Below are 22,347 nucleotides of genomic sequence, written 5' to 3' on the forward strand. Positions count from 1 at the left end.
GCTTGAGGCAAGCCGCTGACCGAAAGAATGATGCGGTACGTTGATGATGATGCTGCTCGGATGCAGGACTCGATACGTCCAAAGGTGAAGCTGCGTTTTTGCCAAAGAAAGAGAATGCACGTTAAATGCCCATAGTAGTAGTAGTAGGTAGCGCCGGTGAAGGTGAATTAATCGCAAGGCTGAGGACGGTAGCAGAGGGTCGGCTGGCGGTCGAGCTGATGCCGTTGGTCGGGATCGGCTGAGAACTCGGCGGTAACGCAAGCGTGCCGGGGGAGATGGGCGTGGCCAAGAACAAGGAGACGGCAGCAATTGCGACCGACGACGACGGTGTTGCGAGATCGAGTATCGGAGGAAGTGAGGATGGACGGATGATGAGCTGCAACCCTGGAGATCGGGGAAGGGCGGGAGCCGTCGAGGGAGATGGGTAGCGAAGGACGGAAGACGAGGAGTGCGACCAGGAAGGCGGGCAAGGACAGTGTCGGAGGAATAAATGTGGGTATCACCAGGACCTCGACAGGCGGGCGGGTAGGTGCAATTGGGTAAGGCCCAAGCTAAGCACCCAGGTATCCGTACTCAGGCAGCCAGTGAGAGGGCGGGCGGGCGAGAGCCTTGAGCCTTGTGGGATCGTCGCGGGTGGCACGAGAAAGGTGTTCGCGGCGGCAGGGAATTATTGTGCCAGATATCAGGCCGTCCTGTTCGGATATAATGTATCAAGTGACGAAGGGAGTATGGGAGATCGGAAATGGGAAGACAGGACAACGGGGAAGGGTTGGGGGGAGAAAGGCAGCGAGGAGAGAGAGTGTGTGGGTAAGGAAAAAGGAATTCTGTCGTGCGGAAAGAGTAAAGTTGATGCTAGTGGCAGGCTCGGGTACCAGAGTCAGCGGTAACTTCGCACCGCCGTCCGCTGCAGAGGGCAATGCGAAAGGCGAGGTAAGGCAAGGCACGGCAAGGCACACACCTCGCACACCCAGACCAGACCAGAGCAAGAACCAGACCCAGACCCCACCTCCCCTTCTCCTCGGGGTTCCTCAGATATGCGGCGTGGGTGACAGGGACATGCACACAGCGCAGAACTGCAGCAGGCCCGGGCAAGCAGAGCAAGCTGGCAAGGCTAGGGTGGCGGGTGGGTGGTGGGTGTGCGCGTGGGTGGTGTGTGGATCGGGCATGTATGGGGGTCTCGAAAGTCTGTGGAGCGTGGACGGACTCGGCCTCTGGACTTATTCAATCGGCCTGGACTTGTCTTGGTCTGCCGGAGGGGGAGAAGGCTGAACCAGGAGCAGACGGGAGGTAGCGGGGGGGGACGGAGCTAGATGGATACACATAGCGACGGATGGGTTGACTGATGGATGAATGCTGACGACTCAAGTTACGTGGGAATGGTGGTGGTGGTGGTGGTTGGGATGCTTAGGACCTGCCCGTCTAGCACATGGCAGCACACAGGACAAGGCAGGGTACCGGCAGCTACACGAACGTGAGCTACTACAGAGCACTCGTTCCAGCTCCAAGGGCACCGACGGCCGGTGAGATGAAATGTGATTGGGAGCTCGGGGCTATGTGCGGATGGCAATAATCACTGTTAGGTGAGCTTTCTGAGGGAGATGTCGATCCTGCAAGAAGTCGTATACTCGACATGGACATGGACATGGACACCGGCCTTGCATTGACTTGAAAGGGCGATGGCTCGCTCGTCACTGGCTGCGAGAGGAAGGCCCCATGCACATTGGAGTGCCAACTATTCGTACACTACAGTCGGTACGTACCTTGCCACCAGAGGACCTTTCCCGACCTTACCTACTTCGTGGAGCTCTCTCGACTGGGTTAGGTACGGATCCCCCCGCTTGTTTTACACTAGTGCGTGTCCCTCCACCGCATGCATGGCACTCACCATTCCATTGGATACGTACCCAAGCAAGCGGCCTGCCATAGTACACGACCCAGCCCAGGTCTCCAGTCAGCCCAGTCCAGTCATTTACAGCACCCGGTAATTAGTGGGCGTGTGTATCTCTAGTCTCCATGCTTCTCGGGGCGTTTCTGGTGCCTGCTTGCATGTGGTGAAGGATTCCGGTGTGCCAGAAAACACCTTACTCGGCGCGGGGAGCAATCAAGCAAAGAAGGCAAAGTAGGCGGGACGAATGGCGATGGAAGCATGCCGTGGCATCTTTGCAATGGTCAAACTTTGTTGATTCATCACTGGCCTTGACTATTACATAGTACGGTTAGTCTAGGTACGCTACCTACTCTACCTACATTACCTTCCCTACATTACACGTGCAACGTCGTGCCCACGTACCCACAGCATCCATCCCTCGAGCAAATGAGCTGCGACGCAGCCGTCCAACAAGGTTCTGCTCTTGAAGAGGGCTCCCTCGTCTTGAACACAAGTTGCTGCACCTATCCGATACGGCAATGGCACTTCCCAATTTACTTTGCTTTTTTTCTTTTTCTTTTTTTCTTCCTCTGGATTAGTGTACTATGGGACCTCTCTCCCTTCCTCCCCGTCCGACCAGATCGGTACCTGCACTTTCTCACGACATGTTGCAGGCCGTCGTCTCCAGTGGTAATCCGGCATTTCGGATTCCATTGGTATTTTACGCTGTTTCATTTCTTCACCCTCTCCCACTTTTTCTTTTTCTTTTCCCTTTTACTTTTCCTTCCTTGGGACACTCGTTATTTCAGGCCTTCCCTGTCCACAACCACCACAACCACCCCTCCCAAAGCAAGCTCGCAAGGTACCGACGCCCTTTTGGTGTTTGGACCCTCAATGTCTGTTCTCGGGCCCGGGAAATTCTAGCCCACCCTGGAAGCCACCCAATTTGACCGCGCCCAGCAACGCGCCTCCGCATGCGGCAGCCTCATACACCATTGATGAGCGAGCGCGGTCTTCTGCTGTCAGAAGGAGGGAACTAGGCAATGTAACAAGTGTTTCAGTCACCAGTCCCGAGTAATGGCTCTCCATTGTCCAGCCTGTTCATCCCGGTCCGCCAAGCCACACACAGATAGAGATCATACTTTGTACGGATACAGGCTGGGGACATTGGATGGATGGATGCCGCCGTACGGACACCGAATGGGTCGCAAAGCACGAGAACTCCTCCTCGGCATGCACCTACTCTAACAATGATACTGTCAAGCAAGACTGACGTGTGGCCTCGCCGCCAACGACCTTTTCGTCTCCGACGAATCACCAGGCGCCGGCTTGAGACGAGCTAATAATCGCCGTCGGCTTTGACGAGCTAGGTGGCATCCTGTCTGCCGACGCTACAGTTTGAGCAGAATAGACGGATGGCTTCTACCCGCGGCCTAGGTACTGTGGCTTGCAACCAGCCTCCGCTACCTCCCCATGGACTGCAGAGACCTGCCCATACGGGGTCGGTTTCTGCCTCTTTACGGATTAGTCGCAGGTTTTTCTGCACCGCCCCAAACCTCCAGCATCGCATCGAGACAGCAAGCTATTTCACCAACACATCCAGACGAGGCGAGAGATGAGGTGATTTGCAGGTTGTCAGAATATCAACGATGCTACAGTTACGGTGCAGCTGCAGATGCATGTGCATTAAATTGTGTCCCTTTTGTGGACATCCTGCTGCTGGACCTGCCTGCCACGTTTCAGGGTTGCAGCGTTTCTAAATTCCGTCCTTCCCCAGGACCCGGCATCTCAATTGCTCGACAAGATATGGATGTTTTGCCCGAGGAAAAGCAGTCCAGTCTGTATTTTTGCCGCCTTCACCACCGTGATATGAATCTGGCCGGGGGGCAGAAGGACGGTACTGTGTAGTCGAGCACATCCACTCCGGGGGGGCTAGCGGCTGCTACGCAGAATTTCTCATTGTGAAAACCTTATACACGCTTTGGGCTCTCCACTCCTGATTTCAACCTGAACGCAGCTCCATCCCAGTCCTCTGCGTTTCTCGCCTCAAAGTGAGACCGCCCGCCACCTGGAATTCTTCAGGCGACCCCTTCGGTCTCGTCTTTCCCACCCCGTGTATACTTCCCTCTTCAGGTGGCACTCGAACAGCCATCAGGTTATTGAACCATTGCCTTCCAACGCTCGCCTATCCACCATCATGCCAAAGCCAATAGCGGATAGTCCCTGTTCATTGTCCATGTGGTATATCGCGTAGGCTGGCTCGCCATCAATGACTTGACTCGGCAGGAGTTTGTTTCTTGACAGTACTTTAAACCTCATGTTTGAACGTCTTCGTATGACTGCCCGCCGGCTGCTTTCGCTCAAGTCCTGGCGAGGGGATCCCTCCAGGGTTCGCGGTGGCATCGGCCGTCCGCCATGATGGCTGGACACCCCTGCTCTCGTTCACGTTTTCGTCAGATAAATGGCACTGATCGGACCTCTTGCCTCTGCCCCTGAAGCAACCTCGCCCAATCGGCTAGCGCCAATCTGCAGGCGGTTCAGCAGCCTTTGGAACAAATAATCGGGCAGGGAGCACACGTGGGAGAGGCATCAAGTCTCATCTTCTCAGACCAGCTTGGAGGGCCCAGCACACACACACACAAGACATCAGCCACCCAAAGCAACTAAGCAGCCTGCTGGTGATTGAGCATCCTTGTGACTGTTATTGATGGATGGGGGTTTTTTGTGCTCATCAGATCACAGTCGACATACAAAGAGCACTTTGCAAAGTTTCCCACGTGCGCCACTGTCCTCGTACGGCAGGAGTGGTCATCTTGAAGCGCAGCGGCGTCAGGCCAAGGAAACCGGAGGTGACTTTGTCGACCACCACCCACCAGGCTGACAAGGAACCATGTCGAACTCTCCCCTGAAGAGATACAAGCCGCCAAATAGGATTCACGCCCAGTAACACTTCACAATCGCACACCATTTGCGGATGACACTATCGTCGCCTGCCCCTGTCTCGCCCAATCTTGCCAGCTTCCTGAACGAGACAAGCCCCGACGCACCTCGAAACCGTTGGCTGCGCAGGCTCTGGCTGGCGCAACTTCAGCTTACATACATTCATACATGCGCGCTGCTCAGCGCTTAGCCATCTGGTCCCAAAAGATTCGGCCAGCCCGCCCGGGCCAAGCAGCGGGCCCATTGTCCGATGAAGAAGTGTGAGGGTTTGAGGCTCCCCGACAGAGACTATGGCTGGGTTCATAGGGAAAAAAACATGAAAATAAAATGAACCATAGAGCCGCCGGCCCACTTGTTGGAGGTTGGCGAAGGCGAATCATGCGACTATCCTGATACCAGCCGAGACCGACGTGCAGAGAGAGACACGCAATACACCCGAGTGGGTGACAATGGGTGCTCTTTTGACGGAGCCCTTTTTTTTTTTTTTTTTTTTTTTTTCGTAAAGCTCTCGCACTGAGGGATAATACCGTTTCTTTAGACCAGGTGGCTCGGCGGCGACGGGCATCGCCCATAAACCACTTTCGCGATGGCATCTCAAGATATCGCTCTGGCCGCCGGGGCAAGCAAGGGGGCCATGCCCGACTTTCCAAAATAGTAACATCGCGGTAAACGTTGGACTGCGATAACGAAGGGTTAAGCAAGGAGTGTGACGTCTGTCGGAGTGACCGCCGGGTCGTGCTGCGGCTCTTCGACGCCCTTGCTTTTTTTTTGTTCTTCTCCTTTCTTTGGTTGAAACCAAACCACCCGGACTCCGACGCACAACGTGGTTGTTTTTTTTTGGTTTTCTTCCCTCCCCCTTCTCGAAAACTTTCAGCCAACCATGCAAGTTCAGGCGAATGGCCTGTCCGTCACGGATTTGCCGTGAGGTTACGTGGGCGTGCTGAGCTTGAAGTCTGTCCCGGCGTTTCACGTCATCTCATGGCAGTTGCCCTGACTAGCGTTCACGGACGAGCTTTTGCCCACCCAGTATGGTATCCCATATATTGTTTGGTTTTGTTTGTCACCGGGCTTCTCTATCCCGTGACTTTTCTCTTCTGCGTGGCGTTCTAGTTGAGTAAGTGCTTGTAGTCGGGGTGTGACGAACCGGCGCTCTTGATACGTACCGACCAACTTATCTCGCATCGTCTGAGAGGGAGGGGAGGGCAGGAAACTTATCGTGTACGGGACATTCTGGAGACGTGGCAACACGGCCTGGTATTTGGTAAACTTCCTCGCCACGTGTTTGGGCGCAAGGCCCGGGGTACATGGTATGTTTTCATTCGGAAACAATGTTTTGGGGTCTTTGCTCGCAGACTCCACGGCGCCGACGAAGCGCGGCCCGATTTCCTCGTCTCCAACGAAAGGCGGTTGGTTGTTGCTTGACCGGACTGGAGCAGCCATTTTTAATTGAGGTTGGCTGGCCTCGTAGTCGGGTCGATAAGTCGACGACTCGGGCTGGTCTCGGGTTCAGCCCGGTTTCTTCTATTCAAGCCAGGAGGCGAGGGAAGAGAGTTCAACGAAAGAACTCGATAGATGGGCGGGAGGGGAGGTAAGTAAACGAGGAGATGGTGAACCGTTGAGTGACCGTCGGTGTTTTTAAACACAGGAAATGTCCGTAGCCCGGGTGAGGGTCGGAAAACGACGGGTTTTTGGGGATTCGGCCGCATAGTCCGGCCGGGTGTGGTCTTGGCGCCCGGGCCATTCGCCCGGCCATCGGCCGAAGTGCCCCATACTCGTGTGTCCAACGACACCCTCGCGGCTTCGCGACGACAAGACGGACCTCATGCTGCAGGATCCGAATATTATCAAGGGGTTGCGTCTTGGATTCCACATTTCCAATTCGTGACAAAGCTGCCAATTATTCATCCTTTGGTAATCGCCCTCCCCCTCGCGAGCACGAGACTTGTCAGCCTGCCGTACGCAATGGTTGGGCTCGTCACGCTACAGCGGTCGTGGCTTGCAGAAGCAATCCAGCTATGCGTTTCCGAATTGGATCGTCGAGATGATGCTGTCTCCTTGAGTAGCTGAACGGGGTTGGGCTTCCCCTCTCTTGCGTGCTGCTAGTGAAGGCTGCCTTGCCGGGTTGACATGATCGCGCGAGTTTGACGGCGAAGCTGCCCGCAGTCAGTATAGTGTTTTGATGGGGGAAAGGGGAGGGGGGGGTTGATCAAAGGTTGCCTGCGCTACATTGAAATGAGTCTTCACGATGAGAAATAGATCTATAAAAGTCGCCTCCGCTCCTGATGGTATAGAGATGTTGTTACATGTTGTTACAGATCCCCAAGACTTCCATTATTAGACAGACAAACAATCCAACCAACCGACTAGGAAAAATTCAGCTTGAATTACCGCCCACATCAGAATCATGGCCACCACGAAGCCCATTGTACTCTACGGTCACAGTAGGCCCCCTTTTCCTGATCCTTCACCCTCTTATATGTCCAACATACTGACGAGACCGAGACTACTGCCCCAACCCGGCAAAAGTAGTCATGATCTTACAGGAGCTCGAGGTGCCCTACGAGCAAGTGAGGCCCCCGCCCAGACACTTCATTCCTCGAGTTGAAGGGGCGAAATGCCATACTGATGAGCCCGCTATGCGCAGATCAACATCGACCTCGGTGTCGTCAAGGAGGAGCCCTACGTCTCCATCAACCCCAACGGCCGTCTCCCCGCCATCACGGACCCGAACACGGGAATCACCATCTGGGAGTCTGGCGCCATCATCGAGTACCTTGTCGAGACGTACGACACTGACAACAAGATCTCATTTCCGTCCTTCCCGGAGAGATTCCATCTCAAGCAGTGGCTTCATTTTCAAATGTCTGGTCAGGTACGTCTTCTGCTTCTTTTTTTGTTTTCCGATACCCTCTTTACCTTGCAGTCTGCCACCCCCCCTCCTGCTTGGTGCTTGAGAGCTCTGGTATTCACAGGAGTCTATGAAGACTGACAGCTCGTTGGTATGTTGGTAGGGACCGTACTTTGGCCAGCTCGGGTGGTTCAAACTGTTCCACCCTGAAGATGTCCCGAGTGCTAAGGAGAGGTACGAAGAGCAGACGGTCCGCGTCTTTTCCGTGCTCGACCGCGTTCTCAAGGATAGAGAGTATCTCGTCGGAGACAAGGCGTATGCTACCACCGCCGCCCCCCATCTTCCCAAGGTACACGACTGACGAGAGGAGAATAGAACCTACGCTGACATCGCCTTCATGCCATGGGACTACCTCGGCAGACGCCTCCTCGGCGACGGCTGGAACGACAAGTGGGATATTGATTCCAAATATCCCGCCTACGCTCAATGGGCCGAGAGAATCCGCGCCCGGCCTGTTGTCAACAAAGTTTTGACGTCCATGCAACAGCTCCAAGCGGCCGAGGCGCAGGCGCAGGCCCAGGAGTGAGGTGGCCCTGCCAAAATGAGTTGAATGGGCTATGGCTTGAATATAGCCATCATGACAGCACTCGTTAGTCTAACTGACAGACAATTCAATCTGCCATCATTCATCACATTCTCATAACACCCAACCGTGGCAAGGACCACTCGGAGGGAAATTGGCAACGTCGGTGCGATTATTCCATCTCGTACTTCCCTTGTTAGTACAACGTGACGTATATATGATTTGCCATTCGGGAACAGGTAGCCCAGCCTTCTTCGACGAGATGCCATTCCCATGGCACATATTTACAGATCCTACCAGACCTCTGAACTGATACCAAATGCTGGGCTTTGAATGCCGTGCGCAGAAGACGAGTGTGTGGCCGGAGAAGGCTGCAACGTCTAGTCCTCCCAGATGGCAGCCTTGGCCTTCTCCGCATCCTCCAGCCTCTGTCTCTCCGCAGCCTTCTCCTCCTCCCTGCGCTTGCGTTCCTTCTCTTTGACGGCCTTGTCGTAAGCCTTTTGCTCCTCGGTCAGCCGCGGCACCTTGACGCCCAACGCGCTGGCGATCATGCGCCGCGCCACGGCGTCTGTCTTTTCCGGCCTGCGCACACCTCCAGAACCCCCCAGGCCGGAGGACGAGGAGTCTGTGTTTCCGTAGGGTGGAAACGAGCGGTCTGCCGTGTTGTAGGTTGGAGAGACAGGGGTTGGTGGCGGAGCGTTGGAGCCGTCATTTAGTGGTTTCGGCGTTTCCTCCTCGTCGTCATCGTCGTCATCGTCCTCGTCGTCTTCCCAGGAGTCGACCACCGGCTTCTTGGCCTTTGACTTGACGGTCTTGGAAGTAGGGGCGGCCGAGGGCTTCTTGTCGCCGTCTAGTGAGAGCTTGGAGAGCGAGGACGTGAGGTCGGACTTTTGGCTGGATGGAGGCATGGTGTTTGTGTTTATTGGTGGGGCAAGGAATGGTGTTTGGTGTTGAAAAGAGGGATGACAGGGTATTGCTTGAAAGGATAGGAAGTTAAGATGGCCAGGAAGCCGGGGGCGGTTCCGTCGGGAAGCGAATGTGGTGTATGGGGGCGAGTCCCGGGAAGCAGGGAAGGTGGGAATACCAGCGGGCAAAAAGGGGCCTCTAAACGTCGTGGTGAAGGATTTAAAGGGTGAAGCACTAGCAAGGTAAGGTGCAGCTTGCAGCTGGGGGTGAGCCTGGGCGAGGTTGTGGATGACGAAAGATAGGTTGACGGATACGTGAAACGATCTCTCGTCTGCTGTGAACCCTTAGGATATTGGGGATAAAGGGGAAGGCAAAGGGGGGTAAATATGTTTACACGCGGGATATGGGACGGAAAGTGGTCTTGGTTCCTTCAGCTGCGCGAACGGACTGAGGGCGGCACCGATATTAGACTGGACGGCGGGATGGATTGTTCGAATAACCCTTTTCCAGTGTGGGGTGTTTGGTTTCCTCTTCCCCGCAACGAGTCAGAGAGTTCAGACAGACTGTTGCAAGCACGGCGAGGTGGAAAGATCGCACAGGCAAAGTGCACGGCTAGGGCGCCACGAGATACTGTGTTTACAGGCATAACACACGGTAGACGTAGCTGAGGCCAGAGTGTGGCCGGACAGTGTGAGTTAGCCCCGAGCGGGCAGTTGACGGCTGCCCCTCCCCGAGCCGAAGCAGCGTTAGCTGCAAGGCCAACCACTGCAATGCATCTCCAGCTGGCTGGCCGGCCACGAATGCGTGGGGACTGGCCCCGCCGGCAACCGGGGCCGAAGTTCTTCCAGGTTCCAGAGCCAACCAGCCCACGTCCATGCTGACTGGTCAGGCGAGCGGCAACGTCAGTGCTCGGCTGGCTAACATTGATTTTTTTGGTGATGTCGTTTACTCTTTAGTTCCCCCGAAGTCTCCATAATAGCTAAAGGCTACCAACTCACCTCTGATCTGTATTTGTAAGGCGTCAGGAGGCGATGCGCAACGCGATCTAGGACTCGGAGTCCTTGCCCCTGCACAAATAAACAACCTGCACGTTTCAATTGTTTACTTTAGCTTTTCTCTTTTTCTCATTTTCCCTCACACGACACAGCGGCAGCGGCTTCCTCAATTCGCCCGCGGCCCTGCACTACCTGATCACCACGTGCCGTGACCGGAGCTTCCTGAACGTTGACTCGCAACCCCGTTCACCGGCAGCATGGTGATGCGATCCAGCTTCCCGAGGCGCCTCAATCTCGGCCGCCCGGCCAACTACCTCAGACGCCCCTACTCGGTCTCGAGTAGCAGGTTACCGACTGCGAGCACCCCGAGGTGCTCTGCATCCACCTTCGACCGCCTTCTCCTCGCCCCCCGGAGCCAGCGAGCCGTTGCTCAGTTCTCGACGTCGACACGATGGCTGAAGGAGGAGGATAACAGCTTCTTTGACCGCGCCGTCGAGCCCCTGTCCGAGGAGGAACAAAAGGCGAACCTCAAGCACCAACGCGAGCTCGAGGAGAAGGAGTTAGCCGAGGCAAAAACCTCCAGCTCCGAGTCATCCGCAAAGAGCGAGGGCTCGGGAGGTGCACAGGATGGCAAGGCTGGCAGCGCGGCTGGCGGATCATCGGCGGGATCTGGGGGAGGTGACGACAAGGGTGACGGCAGCGGCAGACGCGGACGTAGGGCCTCGGACAAGAGCCTGCAGAAGCCCGTTGTGCCCGATGTCTACCCCCAAGTCCTGGCTATCCCGATTGCGAAGCGGCCGCTATTCCCTGGTTTCTATAAGGCTATTACCATCAAGGACCCCAACGTGGCCGCCGCCATTACCGAGATGATCAAGAGGGGCCAGCCGTACGTCGGTGCGTTCCTCTTCAAGGACGAGAACCAGGACGAGGACGTTATCCGCAACGTTGATGACGTCTACGATACCGGTGTCTTTGCACAGATCACGAGTGCCTTCCCTATGCATGGCGAGCAGGGCAGCCTGACGGCCATTCTGTATCCTCACCGCCGCATCCGACTTTCGAGCTTGCTGCCGCCTGGAACCGATGACAAGAAGCCGACCGAGGCCAAGGTCGAGCCGGTCCCCGAGCCGATACCCCCGAAGCCCACCGACGAGGAGGTCCAGCAGGAGAAGAAGGGCGATGTCGTGGCAAGCTTCGAGGAGAGTGCCGTGGCTCCCAAGGCGGACCAGCCGGCCGAGAAGTACGAGCCCACAGCGTTCCTCAAGAGATATCCCGTCAGTCTCGTCAACGTCGAGAATCTGACCGAGGAGCCCTACGACCCGAAGAGCGCCGTTATCCGCGCTGTCACAAATGAGATTGTCAATGTCTTCAAGGAGGTTGCCACTATGAACAGCCTTTTCCGGGACCAAATCTCAACCTTCTCCATGAGCCAATCCACCGGCAATGTCACGTCCGAGCCCGCAAAGCTGGCCGACTTCGCAGCCGCTGTGTCCTCGGGTGAGCAGGGCGAGCTCCAAGAAGTTCTCTCTAGTCTCAACGTCGAAGAGAGAATGCAGAAGGCTCTGATTGTTCTGAAGAAGGAGCTCATGAACGCGCAGCTACAGTCCAAGATCACAAAGGACGTTGAGAGCAAGATTACTAAGCGTCAACGCGAGTACTGGCTGATGGAGCAGATGAAGGGCATCCGCCGTGAACTCGGCCTCGAGTCTGACGGAAAGGATAAGCTGGTCGAAAGATTCAAGGAGAAGGCCGACAAGCTGGCGATGCCTGAAGCCGTGCGCAAGGTGTTTGACGACGAGATCAACAAGCTTGCACACCTCGAGCCCGCAGCCTCCGAGTTTAATGTCACCCGGAACTACCTTGACTGGCTGACGCAGATCCCCTGGGGACAGCGCAGCGCCGAGAACTTCGGCATTCAAAACGCGATGAAGGTTCTGGACGAGGATCACTACGGACTGAAGGATGTCAAGGACCGTATTCTGGAGTTCATCGCTGTGGGCAAGCTGCGTGGCACCGTTGAGGGCAAGATCATCTGCTTCGTCGGGCCTCCGGGTGTTGGAAAGACGTCTATTGGCAAGTCCATTGCTCGCGCTTTGAACCGACAGTACTACCGGTTCAGTGTCGGTGGTCTGACGGACGTGGCTGAGATCAAGGGTCACCGACGAACCTACGTTGGCGCCCTCCCCGGCCGCATCATTCAGGCGTTGAAGAAGTGCCAAACGGAGAACCCTCTGATCCTCATCGATGAGATCGACAAGATTGGCCGGGGCTACCAGGGAGACCCCTCGTCGGCCCTGCTCGAACTGCTCGATCCCGAGCAGAACAGCTCTTTCCTGGACCACTACATGGACGTCCCCGTTGATCTGTCCAAGGTTCTTTTCGTCTGCACCGCCAACATGACCGATACTATCCCGAGACCCCTCCTTGACCGCATGGAGCTGATCCAGCTCTCAGGCTATGTCGCCGACGAGAAGAAGGCCATCGCCGACAGGTACCTCGCCCCGGCCGCCAGGGAGGCCGCCGGACTGAAGAACGCCGACGTCAAGCTCAGCGAGGAGGCCATCGAGGAACTCATCAAGTCGTACGCCCGTGAGTCTGGTGTCCGCAACCTCAAGAAGCAAATCGAGAAGGTGTACAGAAAATCCGCGCTCAAGATCGTCCAGGACCTTGGCGAGGAGGTACTTCCCGAGAAGGAAGCTCTGACGGAGGGCGGCAAGGAGGCGCTCGAGGAGTCGGAGAAGAATAACGAGACTGCCCGCGAGACCGGCGAGCAGCCAGCCGAGACACCGGCTACCGAGAAGCCCCGCGTGGCGCTCAACGTCCCCGACACTGTCCACGTCACCATCAGCAAGGAGAACCTCGTCGACTACGTCGGCCCCCCGGTTTTCACCTCGGACCGTCTTTACGAGGTCAACCCGGCCGGCGTCGCCATGGGTCTTGCCTGGACCCAGATGGGCGGCGCCGCCATGTACGTCGAGTCCATTCTCCAGGCTCCCTTGCGCCCCAGCAGCAGACCCGGCCTCGAGATCACGGGCAACATGAAGAACGTCATGAAGGAGTCGTCTACCATCGCCTACTCGTTCGCCAAGTCGCTCTTAGTTAAGGAATTCCCCGACAACCACTTCTTCGACAAGGCCAAGCTGCACTTGCACGTCCCCGACGGTGCCGTGTCCAAGGACGGCCCTTCGGCCGGAATTACCATGGCCACCTCCCTTCTTTCGCTTGCCCTCGACACCCCCGTCAACCCCACCGTCGCCATGACGGGCGAGCTCACCCTCACCGGCAAGGTGCTCCGCATCGGCGGCCTGCGCGAGAAGACTGTCGCCGCGCGCCGCGCCGGCTGCAAGATGATCATCTTCCCCAAGGACTGCATGTCCGACTGGCTCGAGCTTCCAGAGGTACGTTATAACCGATGTTTTTATTTTGTTTTTCATGACTACGAGATCGCGAGGCTAATTTGCACTGTTACTCCAGAACATTAAGGAAGGCATCGAGGGTAAGCCCGTGACCTGGTACTCTGACGTCTTTGAGCTCATTTTCCCCCAACTCGACCGCGAGGCCGCCAACAACTGCAAGGTCTGCGAGTGGAAGAAGCAGCAGGACGACAAGAAGAGGAAGGAGAAGAAGAACAAGAAGAGGGACGATTCAGACGATGAGGACGACGACTAGATTCTCGCGTCGTCAACATAGCACGATATCGGCTGTTCACCCCCCAGCTACATCTTGCCCTCTCAAAGATCCCGCGCTCGCGCTCACCAACCCCCCAAAACTCACATGTCTCCCCCCCGGGTCTCGCCGTCATGATTTGGCACCCGTCAGAACGGCGGCTCGGAACAAGAGAGGTGGGTGGCCCAGAGGACTGGGTGGGACGTGGACAGGCGAGGCGGGAGCCGGGGCGCGAATGCTGGATGGGCGTTCTGGGCGACGAAGAGAAGAGGTTTTTTTTTTCACACACAGATGACTAGACGAACCCGCATAAACGTCACGCATGCTGACACATCCCCCAACACTGCATCTCTACTCTAGATGGTTCTTGATTTTATTGTTTGTTTGGTTAGTTGATTTTCAGGGGGGCGGTGGAAGGAGAGCCGGAGGGGCTTTGTAAGAGTAGGATTGCAGAGACACCCGATTGCATAAGTGGATTGCGCGGCAGATGTCGCGCACACTGCGAGGAGGAGGCAATTGAATGGAGAAGCAGGGCGCACGATGATTGCATAGGGTAGCTATCGGGCAGAGGAGTAGATTCTTGTACATTAAGGCCGTGAACCATGTGTGGCACTCGGCGAATAGCCACATATTGAAGTTTATTCCAAAGACGTGAGATGTAGCATAATTGGTTTTCGTTAGTGTCAGCATCACAATTCGATTGGTTTCTCGACCCAGGGGTGGTGACTTCCAGTCAATGCTGTTCGAGGCGAGCAAGGAGAATGGGCGAAGACCAACTTGCCGGAAACGCTGACACCTGCAGATGCGGGCAACCTGACCACCATGTCTGCAGACGGCTGCATTATTGGCACTGGTGAGACGGCCGCGCCGCACATTACGTCGAAATCGGTTTGTAGTAGCGGGATTGGGGCCTCGAAAGACGTCGCGTGGCGGGACGTATGTCCCTTCGTTGCTCAACTTCCGTGTTGCGTATGTGATATATGATGAGCAGTGCGGTTCGATACTGACCTGAGTCGCTGATGACATAGGTCGTGTGCCTAATTGTGGCCCAATCTGCCATGGTCTAATGAATCCAGGTTTATGGATATCCAGAGCCACCTAGATTGGTGCAAAGGCCAGTTTCCGTTGTAGATGCCAATGTGGCAAGCGGTGGAGCTCCCCGGTGCTTTGCTTCAGGGTCTGATCTGGTGCCATGCCCGTCCATCCACGCGGGATCGGTGGGGTTCGCGGGTCGAGCACTCGGGTCGGCTGGGATCTGTTGAAGGGAAAACTGGACGACCCTTGCATGGTTTTCTGCCCTTTTGTCCCGCCACCGATCGTCCATCTCAAAACTTCAAGCCGTGTCTTCAGCGCATTGTACACGGGAGATCTCCGAACCGGGGACGGTACGGCGCTTGACGAAGCATGGCTATGCCTGCTTCCAGCGCTTGGAGCAGCAAACGGGAGGGAGAGAGAATTGCAGGAACGACATTTTCGACACCTATGCTTCTGAACAGTCCCGGCGGGCCGGAGAGAGCCAGGTTGCAAATCTGACAACCCAGCCGTTATTGGAGACGAGCCCGCTTGGTACCCGGGTGAGCATGATGCAGACGCAAGCCATGGCTCTAGGACAGCCTGTCAACGAGGAGAAAGCCTCATCGTTTGGGCTGCGTCGATGCCTAAATGCGGGCAGCGTGTAATGGAGGCACCTCTGACCCTGACCCGTCCACTGACGTTGACCCAGAGACAGGGCTGACAATCAAGGGCTGCAACACTTGGTTTGCTCGTCTCCTTTGAACTCTGAAATGGTGTCAAGGGATGTGGCTATAGCGAATGGAGACTGGGCCGCCCACAGGGTCGTTCGTGGAGCTGGCAAGGTCACGATGAGCAAACGGTCTCTGAGGCTGGACCATCAGACAAAAAGGTAGCGTTGCAGCCGATACCAACCTCTCAAGGTAATTTACATTGGCGATTGACTAGTTCGTTCGTCTGCGCATGCGTCGCCGTGTCATATTACGGTCCCATTCTCTGTAGTGCAGCTGCTGTCGTGTCACCTTGTACATGACATAGCGTCAGGCAGTGGAGGGCGAAAGCGCGGCGGGGACCGCTGATTGGCGATGTGTTGGCGTTCAGACTGCGGATGAGGGCGTTTGGTCGTGCAGACAGATGGTGTTGCCGCAGAAGAGCGACGGGCACGTGGGGATTCCGTCCCCTTTCAGAGCCTTTACACAGCAGGGCAGATTTGGACGCAGGAAGATGGGGAAGGCCCACCGCTTGTAAGCAGGATTGTGCAACTGACGGGTCTCCGACTTGAGTTGGTGGGCGAAGAGTATCGTTTCGCGCCGCCATCTGTGGGAGATGTCGGATGAAAGCGAGACGGTTTAGCTAGCTTCCCCCCATTCGGCTCATCGGGATCCAAAAACGGTGTCGGCGAGACTAGCTGGTTCTGGAAAGGGTACGGACGGCGATTTTGGGCGGCAAGCCCTCTTCGGGTCCGGGCCGTTGTCGTCGTCGTCGCGGAAAGCAACATTACCACGGTCAAGATGCGACTCTGGCTGCAGCCAGCTTGGAGAGTGGAAGAGCGGCGAGTGCGCAATCGGTCAAACAGGGCCCCCGGTCCAGATCTCCGAGATGGCCAACCCCTGAGCGGTTGAGTCACCTTTTGGTCGACATAACGGGGCACTTGGGCACCTTGGAGTCCACTATGACATGCCCCCCCGGCGGCTGGCATCTCGAAACCGCTGCCCGTCTCTAATGTTCGTCTAGACACCCATGCCAATTCTGACTTTGGCGTGTGGGCCAACCGCGAAAAGCAAAGGGCGGTCAATTGATGGTTCTGAAGCCAATTGATTGAAAAGGAGGGCTGCAGTGACGGCGATGTGGATGTTTGCAGGTTCGAAAGTAGAGAAGGGTTTTCTATGCGAGCCCAACGAACCCAACGTCCACAAAAACAAGCAGCACCCAATCGCCAGAGGAGGGCTGAAGTCGAAAGTCATGGTGCATGGCAAGAGGGCCGCTAGGGACGGACGGAGAAGAGCTTGTGATGGAGGGCGGCCTCGGGCTGGGTTCCTTTGAGTCTCAGTCACCTTGGCCCGTTCGTGCCGTACTATGTTTTTTATGTACCTTGGGTTGGGTGCTTGGGTAAGTGGACAAGGGAAGAAGCCGACGCTCCAAACCAAGGGCAAGGGCCTAGCTCGTGAATTGAGCCAATGCGAGGCACAGAAGGCTGAGGGAATGGGGCAGTTGCAGCCAAATAAGGGCACACGGTGAGAAACCAAACACCAGTTAGCCTCCCTTCCCTCCTTCCTTCGTCGACAGATGCAGAGAATGGCTGTCACTGGACGCCCAAGTGGAAAGAAAGATTTGAGTGACAGCGCATCCAGGTTAAGGTAGGAAAGCCCCACCTCCATAAGCATTCAACCTCCCAGCTGCCTCCTGCTTAGCTTAACGCACCTTTTCCCTCACCCGGGCAAGGTGGGTAAAGAGAGGAGGAGCATGGGCCACCAGCCGAGGTGGCAGGGGAGTGGTGCCTGAGCTGAAATGAGCGCCCAAGTAAACTGCTAACTGCAATGTATACAAACCACAGTGCACTGCCATGCGACATTCTACCTAGTATGTACGCACCGGCCAGGCTGCGTTAGTGTCCGCTCGAGTTGTTCCTGTCAGTACATTCGCTCACTGACCATCTCACTTTTCTTAAACCTCGTTCATGCTTCTCTTTTCTGATGCAACCAAGGTACCTGAATGTGGAGAGCCCGGCCCTCAAAGCAAGCATCCTCGTTTCCGCCTGATCTGTTCTATTGGCGCGGGAGCTCGACGAGGCGGCCTCACCTCACCTCACCTCACCTCGCCTCGACTCGCTCACCTCACCTCACTCACGCGGGGCCCAGCCACCAGCCTCTTGCAGCTCCAGAAACACGCCCCGATATTGCTCTCGCTCTCTTCACCTCACGCACTTCGCCTGCCTCTCCTCCTGCATGCATGCATATGCACCACTTTGGATATCCCGTTGCAAGAAAAGGAAAACTGCTCTCCCCCGGCGCTGGACCCCACGAGTGCCCAGGGCAACAACCGCCAACGTTGCCCCTCCCCCTCTTCCTCCCCTCGGAACGCCCCCGTCAGCTCCTTGCCGCTTGTTTTCCATACAAATCATCAGTCCGACGCTCGCCTCACCCGTCCCAGCCTGCCGCCCAGCAGCACATCATCACGTACGTCTGGTCCAGACGAGCCCAGCCATACATACCCAACTCCAGCTGTGACTTTCGCCGGTCGGTGCGGATACCCATCTCACACCCACGCCGTCCGTTGCCATCCCATCCCACCACGTCCCATACCAGATCTCTCTTGCCGATACGCAGAGCGAGCCCCGTTCCCTTTTCCTCCCACATACACTGCCCCCGCATAGGGTCGGACGAATCACCCTTCGCGCCGAATCTATCCATCGTCAAAACAGCCCCAGACGCGCCGCCGGCCTCGTCTGCCCGACCATTACAGTCTAAAAGTGAGCCCATCCGGGATTCTCAATACTTCAAAACCACCACTTGACTCTCTCACTCATTCCCGGATGACAGCACATGCACCGCGTCTAGCCCCCCGTGCACCAATTATCTGTCGATAGCCTCCTGATTGGACTTCCCGATTACTCAAAAAGGCCCTGCAACTCCCGGTCGATCTCTCGTCCCCCCGCCCCGTCACTCTCGTCTGAACATGGTCTTCTTCACGACTACTTCTCTGCACACGTCCTTCCTCCTCCGTCACAGCGTCTGATGTCCCATCTTGCATCCGGCTGCCTGCATATTGTCCGTCACTCTCGAGTTGCAACTTGACGTCCACAACAGACGCTCGCCGTCATTCTTGTCTCGCGTGCCCCGCGCCCGGCCACTTTGCAGCCCGCTGCCAGCCCAATTTTAGCTCCGACCGGTACCAAGCCCGGCCCAAGCCAGGCTTGAGGTTGACCGTCTTTCGCTCCAAGGCTCATCCTTGTCCCCCCGCCTGGTTCGCTCCCCGGCCAGGACTGCGGGCCTATCCATAATTAACACCTCGTCCCCAGGATCACACCGCTTAGAGCCTCACCACTCGCCTTCTTGTCGAGCTCATCAAGAACTCGACGAGAACCAAAGCCTTACCTTTCACTTGATTTATTATGGCGCAAGCGAGTGTCGCTTCAACGGAGCCACCGCCCTCGTCGGGTCATCCGCCCACCAGCTTCCTGCGCAAACTCTTCGGACGAAACAATGCGCTCCCGGCACCCGTCGGCCCGCTCCAGGCCAAGGAGCCCGAGCCCGAACCCGAGCTAGAGCCCGACTCCGACGACCCGCATAGGACTGAGTTGGTGCGCCGAGTCTCTCGAAAAGTCGTGCCCGGACTCCCCCGCGTACAGACCTTCAAACGTCAACAGTCAGAGCGCAGAAACAACCTCGCACCAGTTGAGCCTTCGACGGCAGAGAGGCGTGCCCTGTCGGTGGACAGGCGTGTACAGTCGCCACGCACAGCCTCGCAGTCCCAATCCTTTCCCCGAGCTAGCGCCCCGGACTTTCTTCAGAATGTGTACGAAATTCAGTCGGCCCCTTCGGCACCGGCCAGCCCCATCGAGGAAAAGACCGACATGAGCTTGAGTCGGATGGTATCTCGAGCTGCAGAACCCACGGCGGACGAATCTCATATACACGACGTGCAGTCGAACTCGGACGCGCATTCAGTAACGACATCGCAATCTCATTACGAGGCCATGATTCACCATGAGCTCGAAAATACTTGGATCCTTAACCTTAGCATGCATTTCCGGGATAAATCTAAGCGAGAAAAGTTCTTCGTCACCTATCGAGAAATGGAAACTCTCTGGCGTCGAGTAACAGTTTCTCTCGACTACCGCAATGCCCCCGACGGCTCTCTGGAAATGGACTTGCTGCATACCAAGTCTCAACGCGACAAGAGTTCAAAGATTTACGAAGCCATCAGGGATAGTCTGCGAGACATTCAGTTCTATTCGTCGGTCACCAACTTGAAACTGCAAACCACTGAAGGGCGACTTCATGTTCATGTGGTAGAAGACGTAAATGTGAGTCATGTGGCTCGGCGAACTCGGTTTAAATACTAACCGACAGCAGGAAATTATTCCTTATCCTACTGTCCGCCAGATACAACATTTAGGTTGTCGGAGGATAAGAGAAAAGGACATTGAGTTCGATTCTCACATGTCTGGTTTTGTTTATAAGGTCAGCGTTGGCGGAGAAGTGCTTATCAAGAAGGAAATCCCGGGCCCTGATACTATTGACGAGTTTCTCTACGAGATCAATGCTCTGAATCGGCTTCGGTATTCGAGACACATTATCCAATTTTTCGGCGTTGTCGTTGATGATGATGACGAGCACGTCAAGGGTTTGCTCATCAGCTACGCGGTTCACGGGGCCCTCATTGATGTCATCTACGACAACCGGCAGGAGTCGGAGCTGGATTTGCCATGGCAGCTTCGGGAGAAGTGGGCTCGCCAAATTGTGCAGGGGCTGGCGGATATTCACGAGTCTGGCTTCGTACAGGGCGATTTTACCCTTTCAAACATCGTGATTGATTGCGATGACGATGCCAAAATCATCGACATCAACAGACGAGGCTGCCCTGTGGGTTGGGAGCCCCCCGAAGCTACACCGCTCATTGAAAGCAACCAGCGAATCTCAATGTACATTGGCGTCAAGTCCGATCTCTACCAACTCGGTATGGTGTTGTGGGCATTGGCGGCACAGGATGACGAGCCCGAGGCTCAGGGACGGCCTTTACAGCTCGGGGAAGAGCACATTGTGCCACCCTGGTACCGGCAGTTGGTAGAAATATGCCTAAGCGACGACCCGCGATTACGACTGCAAGCCTCTTCACTCATGGCTCTGTTTCCGGAGCCTACTAATGGCGACGATATTGCGCCTCCATCTATCTCTGTGGACGATGGTTACACCATGCAAGAATATTTCGTGGACGGCTACCAGGACAACGGCCACGCAAGAATCAAAACAGTCCAGCCGTCTCATGACTGGTCGTACGTAAACATGGGCCACACGTACGTCGACCCAAGCAGGGGCTTCTCCCAGGACCCGTACTACTACACCAGAGGTCGATCTCCCCCAAGCCCGCTCCCGAGTCATTATGGGCGGTGTGACTCCCCTCATATGGGTCGTAACATCTCCAGCTGGGCTGAAGCCAGGAATATTGCACCGTCATATAGTGATATTGGGGGTGACGAGAACGAGGACGCCAAGAGTGCAACACCGACGACGAGCAAGGATTCCATCGTAACACCCGAACCATTGGATGAGACGAGCAAAGCAGTGCAGCAGAAGTTGGAGGGGTTACAGCTGGCGCCACTCTCCAATGATTTGGCCGAGCTCGATCGGACGCCCGGACAAGACGATAAACAACTCGTCGGCAAGGAACTAGCAAAGGTGTTTTCAGACGAAGAGTCGGCGGAAACGTACGCTCCGGATGTCACTTTCGAAACACGGGCAACGATGGCAACCCCTATACCTATCAAGAATGTCGGAATAGATGAGGAGGAAGTGAAGGAAGACCAGGTGGAAAGTGAGGGAGGGAGAGACAGCCAAGGAAAGGCTTCGGACGGGAAAGGAACAACAGGGCAATCAGAGCCCACAGACACGGGGAAAACAGGACCCGAAGACCAACCGAACAGAACCGCACACATCCTGAACAAGGTGGAGGAGGTTGCAACTGCGGCTCCAGTCACGGAGCATGGGGAACTGGCTGCAGAGTCATCAGCCAGAGTAACCGCCGTGGATGACCCGAAATTCACAGAGACCGAGACCAAGGCCGCAGGGTCGCAGGTTACAACGTCGCCCGAAGCAACAAGTTTGCCGGCGGAAGCATTGACGGAAGAAGAGATTCTCAAGGCAGATCAGCCTTCTGCGTCGTCAGACAAGCCCATCGGAAGCCCGGTGGAGGAAGCCCCGGAACTCAAGGGAGTCGGGGCGGCGTATCTCGACACGGACGAGCAAGCGGTACGAGAGAAGGCGTTTCCGGACGACTTCGCAGTAACAACGGCAGCTGCCGCAATGAAGACAGATACTCAGAAATGATGGGTGTAATAATAGAAGCTGAGGCAACTGCAGGCAACTTTGCATGGGAGCAGCTTGATTGTCTGGGCATGGGAGGTGTTTTCTTTTTCTCCCCTTGGTAGAGGCACAACCAGTTTGAGGCTCTGTATTGGTTGTCCCCTATCGGCATAGCATCGGTGTAGATGATCGAAAACCTTGTAAGTGAAATAGATGATGGTAACAAACGAACCCGAGATGAACCAACCGCTGCACAATCGCATCAAGACCCCAAACGAGCATGTTGTGATCTCCATGGCAGTGGACGATAGGTGCTGGGTATGACAAAAGACTCCGGTTCGGGCTGCAATGAAATAAGTCGAGATGTAAATGCAGTAAAGAAACGAAAGTGGGCGTGCACCTGATTGACTCAAGTGATGCATGCTGGGAACAACCGGGTGTTGGCTAAATGGCAAAATCACCGACGGGTGGATGATGTTTTCTTATTGGTGCCAGAGAAACGAACTGGG

General features: G+C 55.9%; 4 protein-coding genes across 4 annotated transcripts; 3 read left to right on the plus strand and 1 right to left on the minus strand.

Annotated features, from left to right (window-relative positions):
- Positions 1-7,338: 7,338 nt before the first annotated feature.
- EsH8_VIII_000695 (uncharacterized protein) lies at positions 7,339-8,241 on the plus strand (the record flags this gene model as incomplete). Its single annotated transcript, XM_083269737.1, has 4 exons — positions 7,339-7,374; positions 7,452-7,679; positions 7,819-7,970; positions 8,031-8,241. The coding sequence occupies 4 exons, from the start codon at positions 7,339-7,341 to the stop codon at positions 8,239-8,241; spliced, it is 627 nt and encodes a 208-aa protein (XP_083129505.1).
- A 377-nt stretch (positions 8,242-8,618) lies between these two features.
- EsH8_VIII_000696 (uncharacterized protein) lies at positions 8,619-9,146 on the minus strand (the record flags this gene model as incomplete). Its single annotated transcript, XM_083269738.1, has 1 exon — positions 8,619-9,146. One exon carries the CDS (start codon positions 9,144-9,146, stop codon positions 8,619-8,621), a length of 528 nt encoding a protein of 175 aa, XP_083129506.1.
- A 1,250-nt stretch (positions 9,147-10,396) lies between these two features.
- EsH8_VIII_000697 (Lon protease C-terminal proteolytic domain-containing protein) lies at positions 10,397-13,808 on the plus strand (the record flags this gene model as incomplete). The annotated part of the gene is made up of 2 exons (XM_083269739.1): positions 10,397-13,537; positions 13,614-13,808. 2 exons carry the CDS (start codon positions 10,397-10,399, stop codon positions 13,806-13,808), a joined length of 3,336 nt encoding a protein of 1,111 aa, XP_083129507.1.
- Positions 13,809-18,927: 5,119 nt separating this feature from the next.
- EsH8_VIII_000698 (uncharacterized protein) lies at positions 18,928-21,862 on the plus strand (the record flags this gene model as incomplete). The annotated part of the gene is made up of 2 exons (XM_083269740.1): positions 18,928-19,842; positions 19,892-21,862. The coding sequence occupies 2 exons, from the start codon at positions 18,928-18,930 to the stop codon at positions 21,860-21,862; spliced, it is 2,886 nt and encodes a 961-aa protein (XP_083129508.1).
- Positions 21,863-22,347: the final 485 nt, after the last annotated feature.

The sequence above is a fragment of the Colletotrichum jinshuiense genome, chromosome 8 (assembly GCF_051148585.1).
Source record: "Colletotrichum jinshuiense chromosome 8, complete sequence".
NCBI lineage: Eukaryota > Fungi > Ascomycota > Sordariomycetes > Glomerellales > Glomerellaceae > Colletotrichum > Colletotrichum jinshuiense.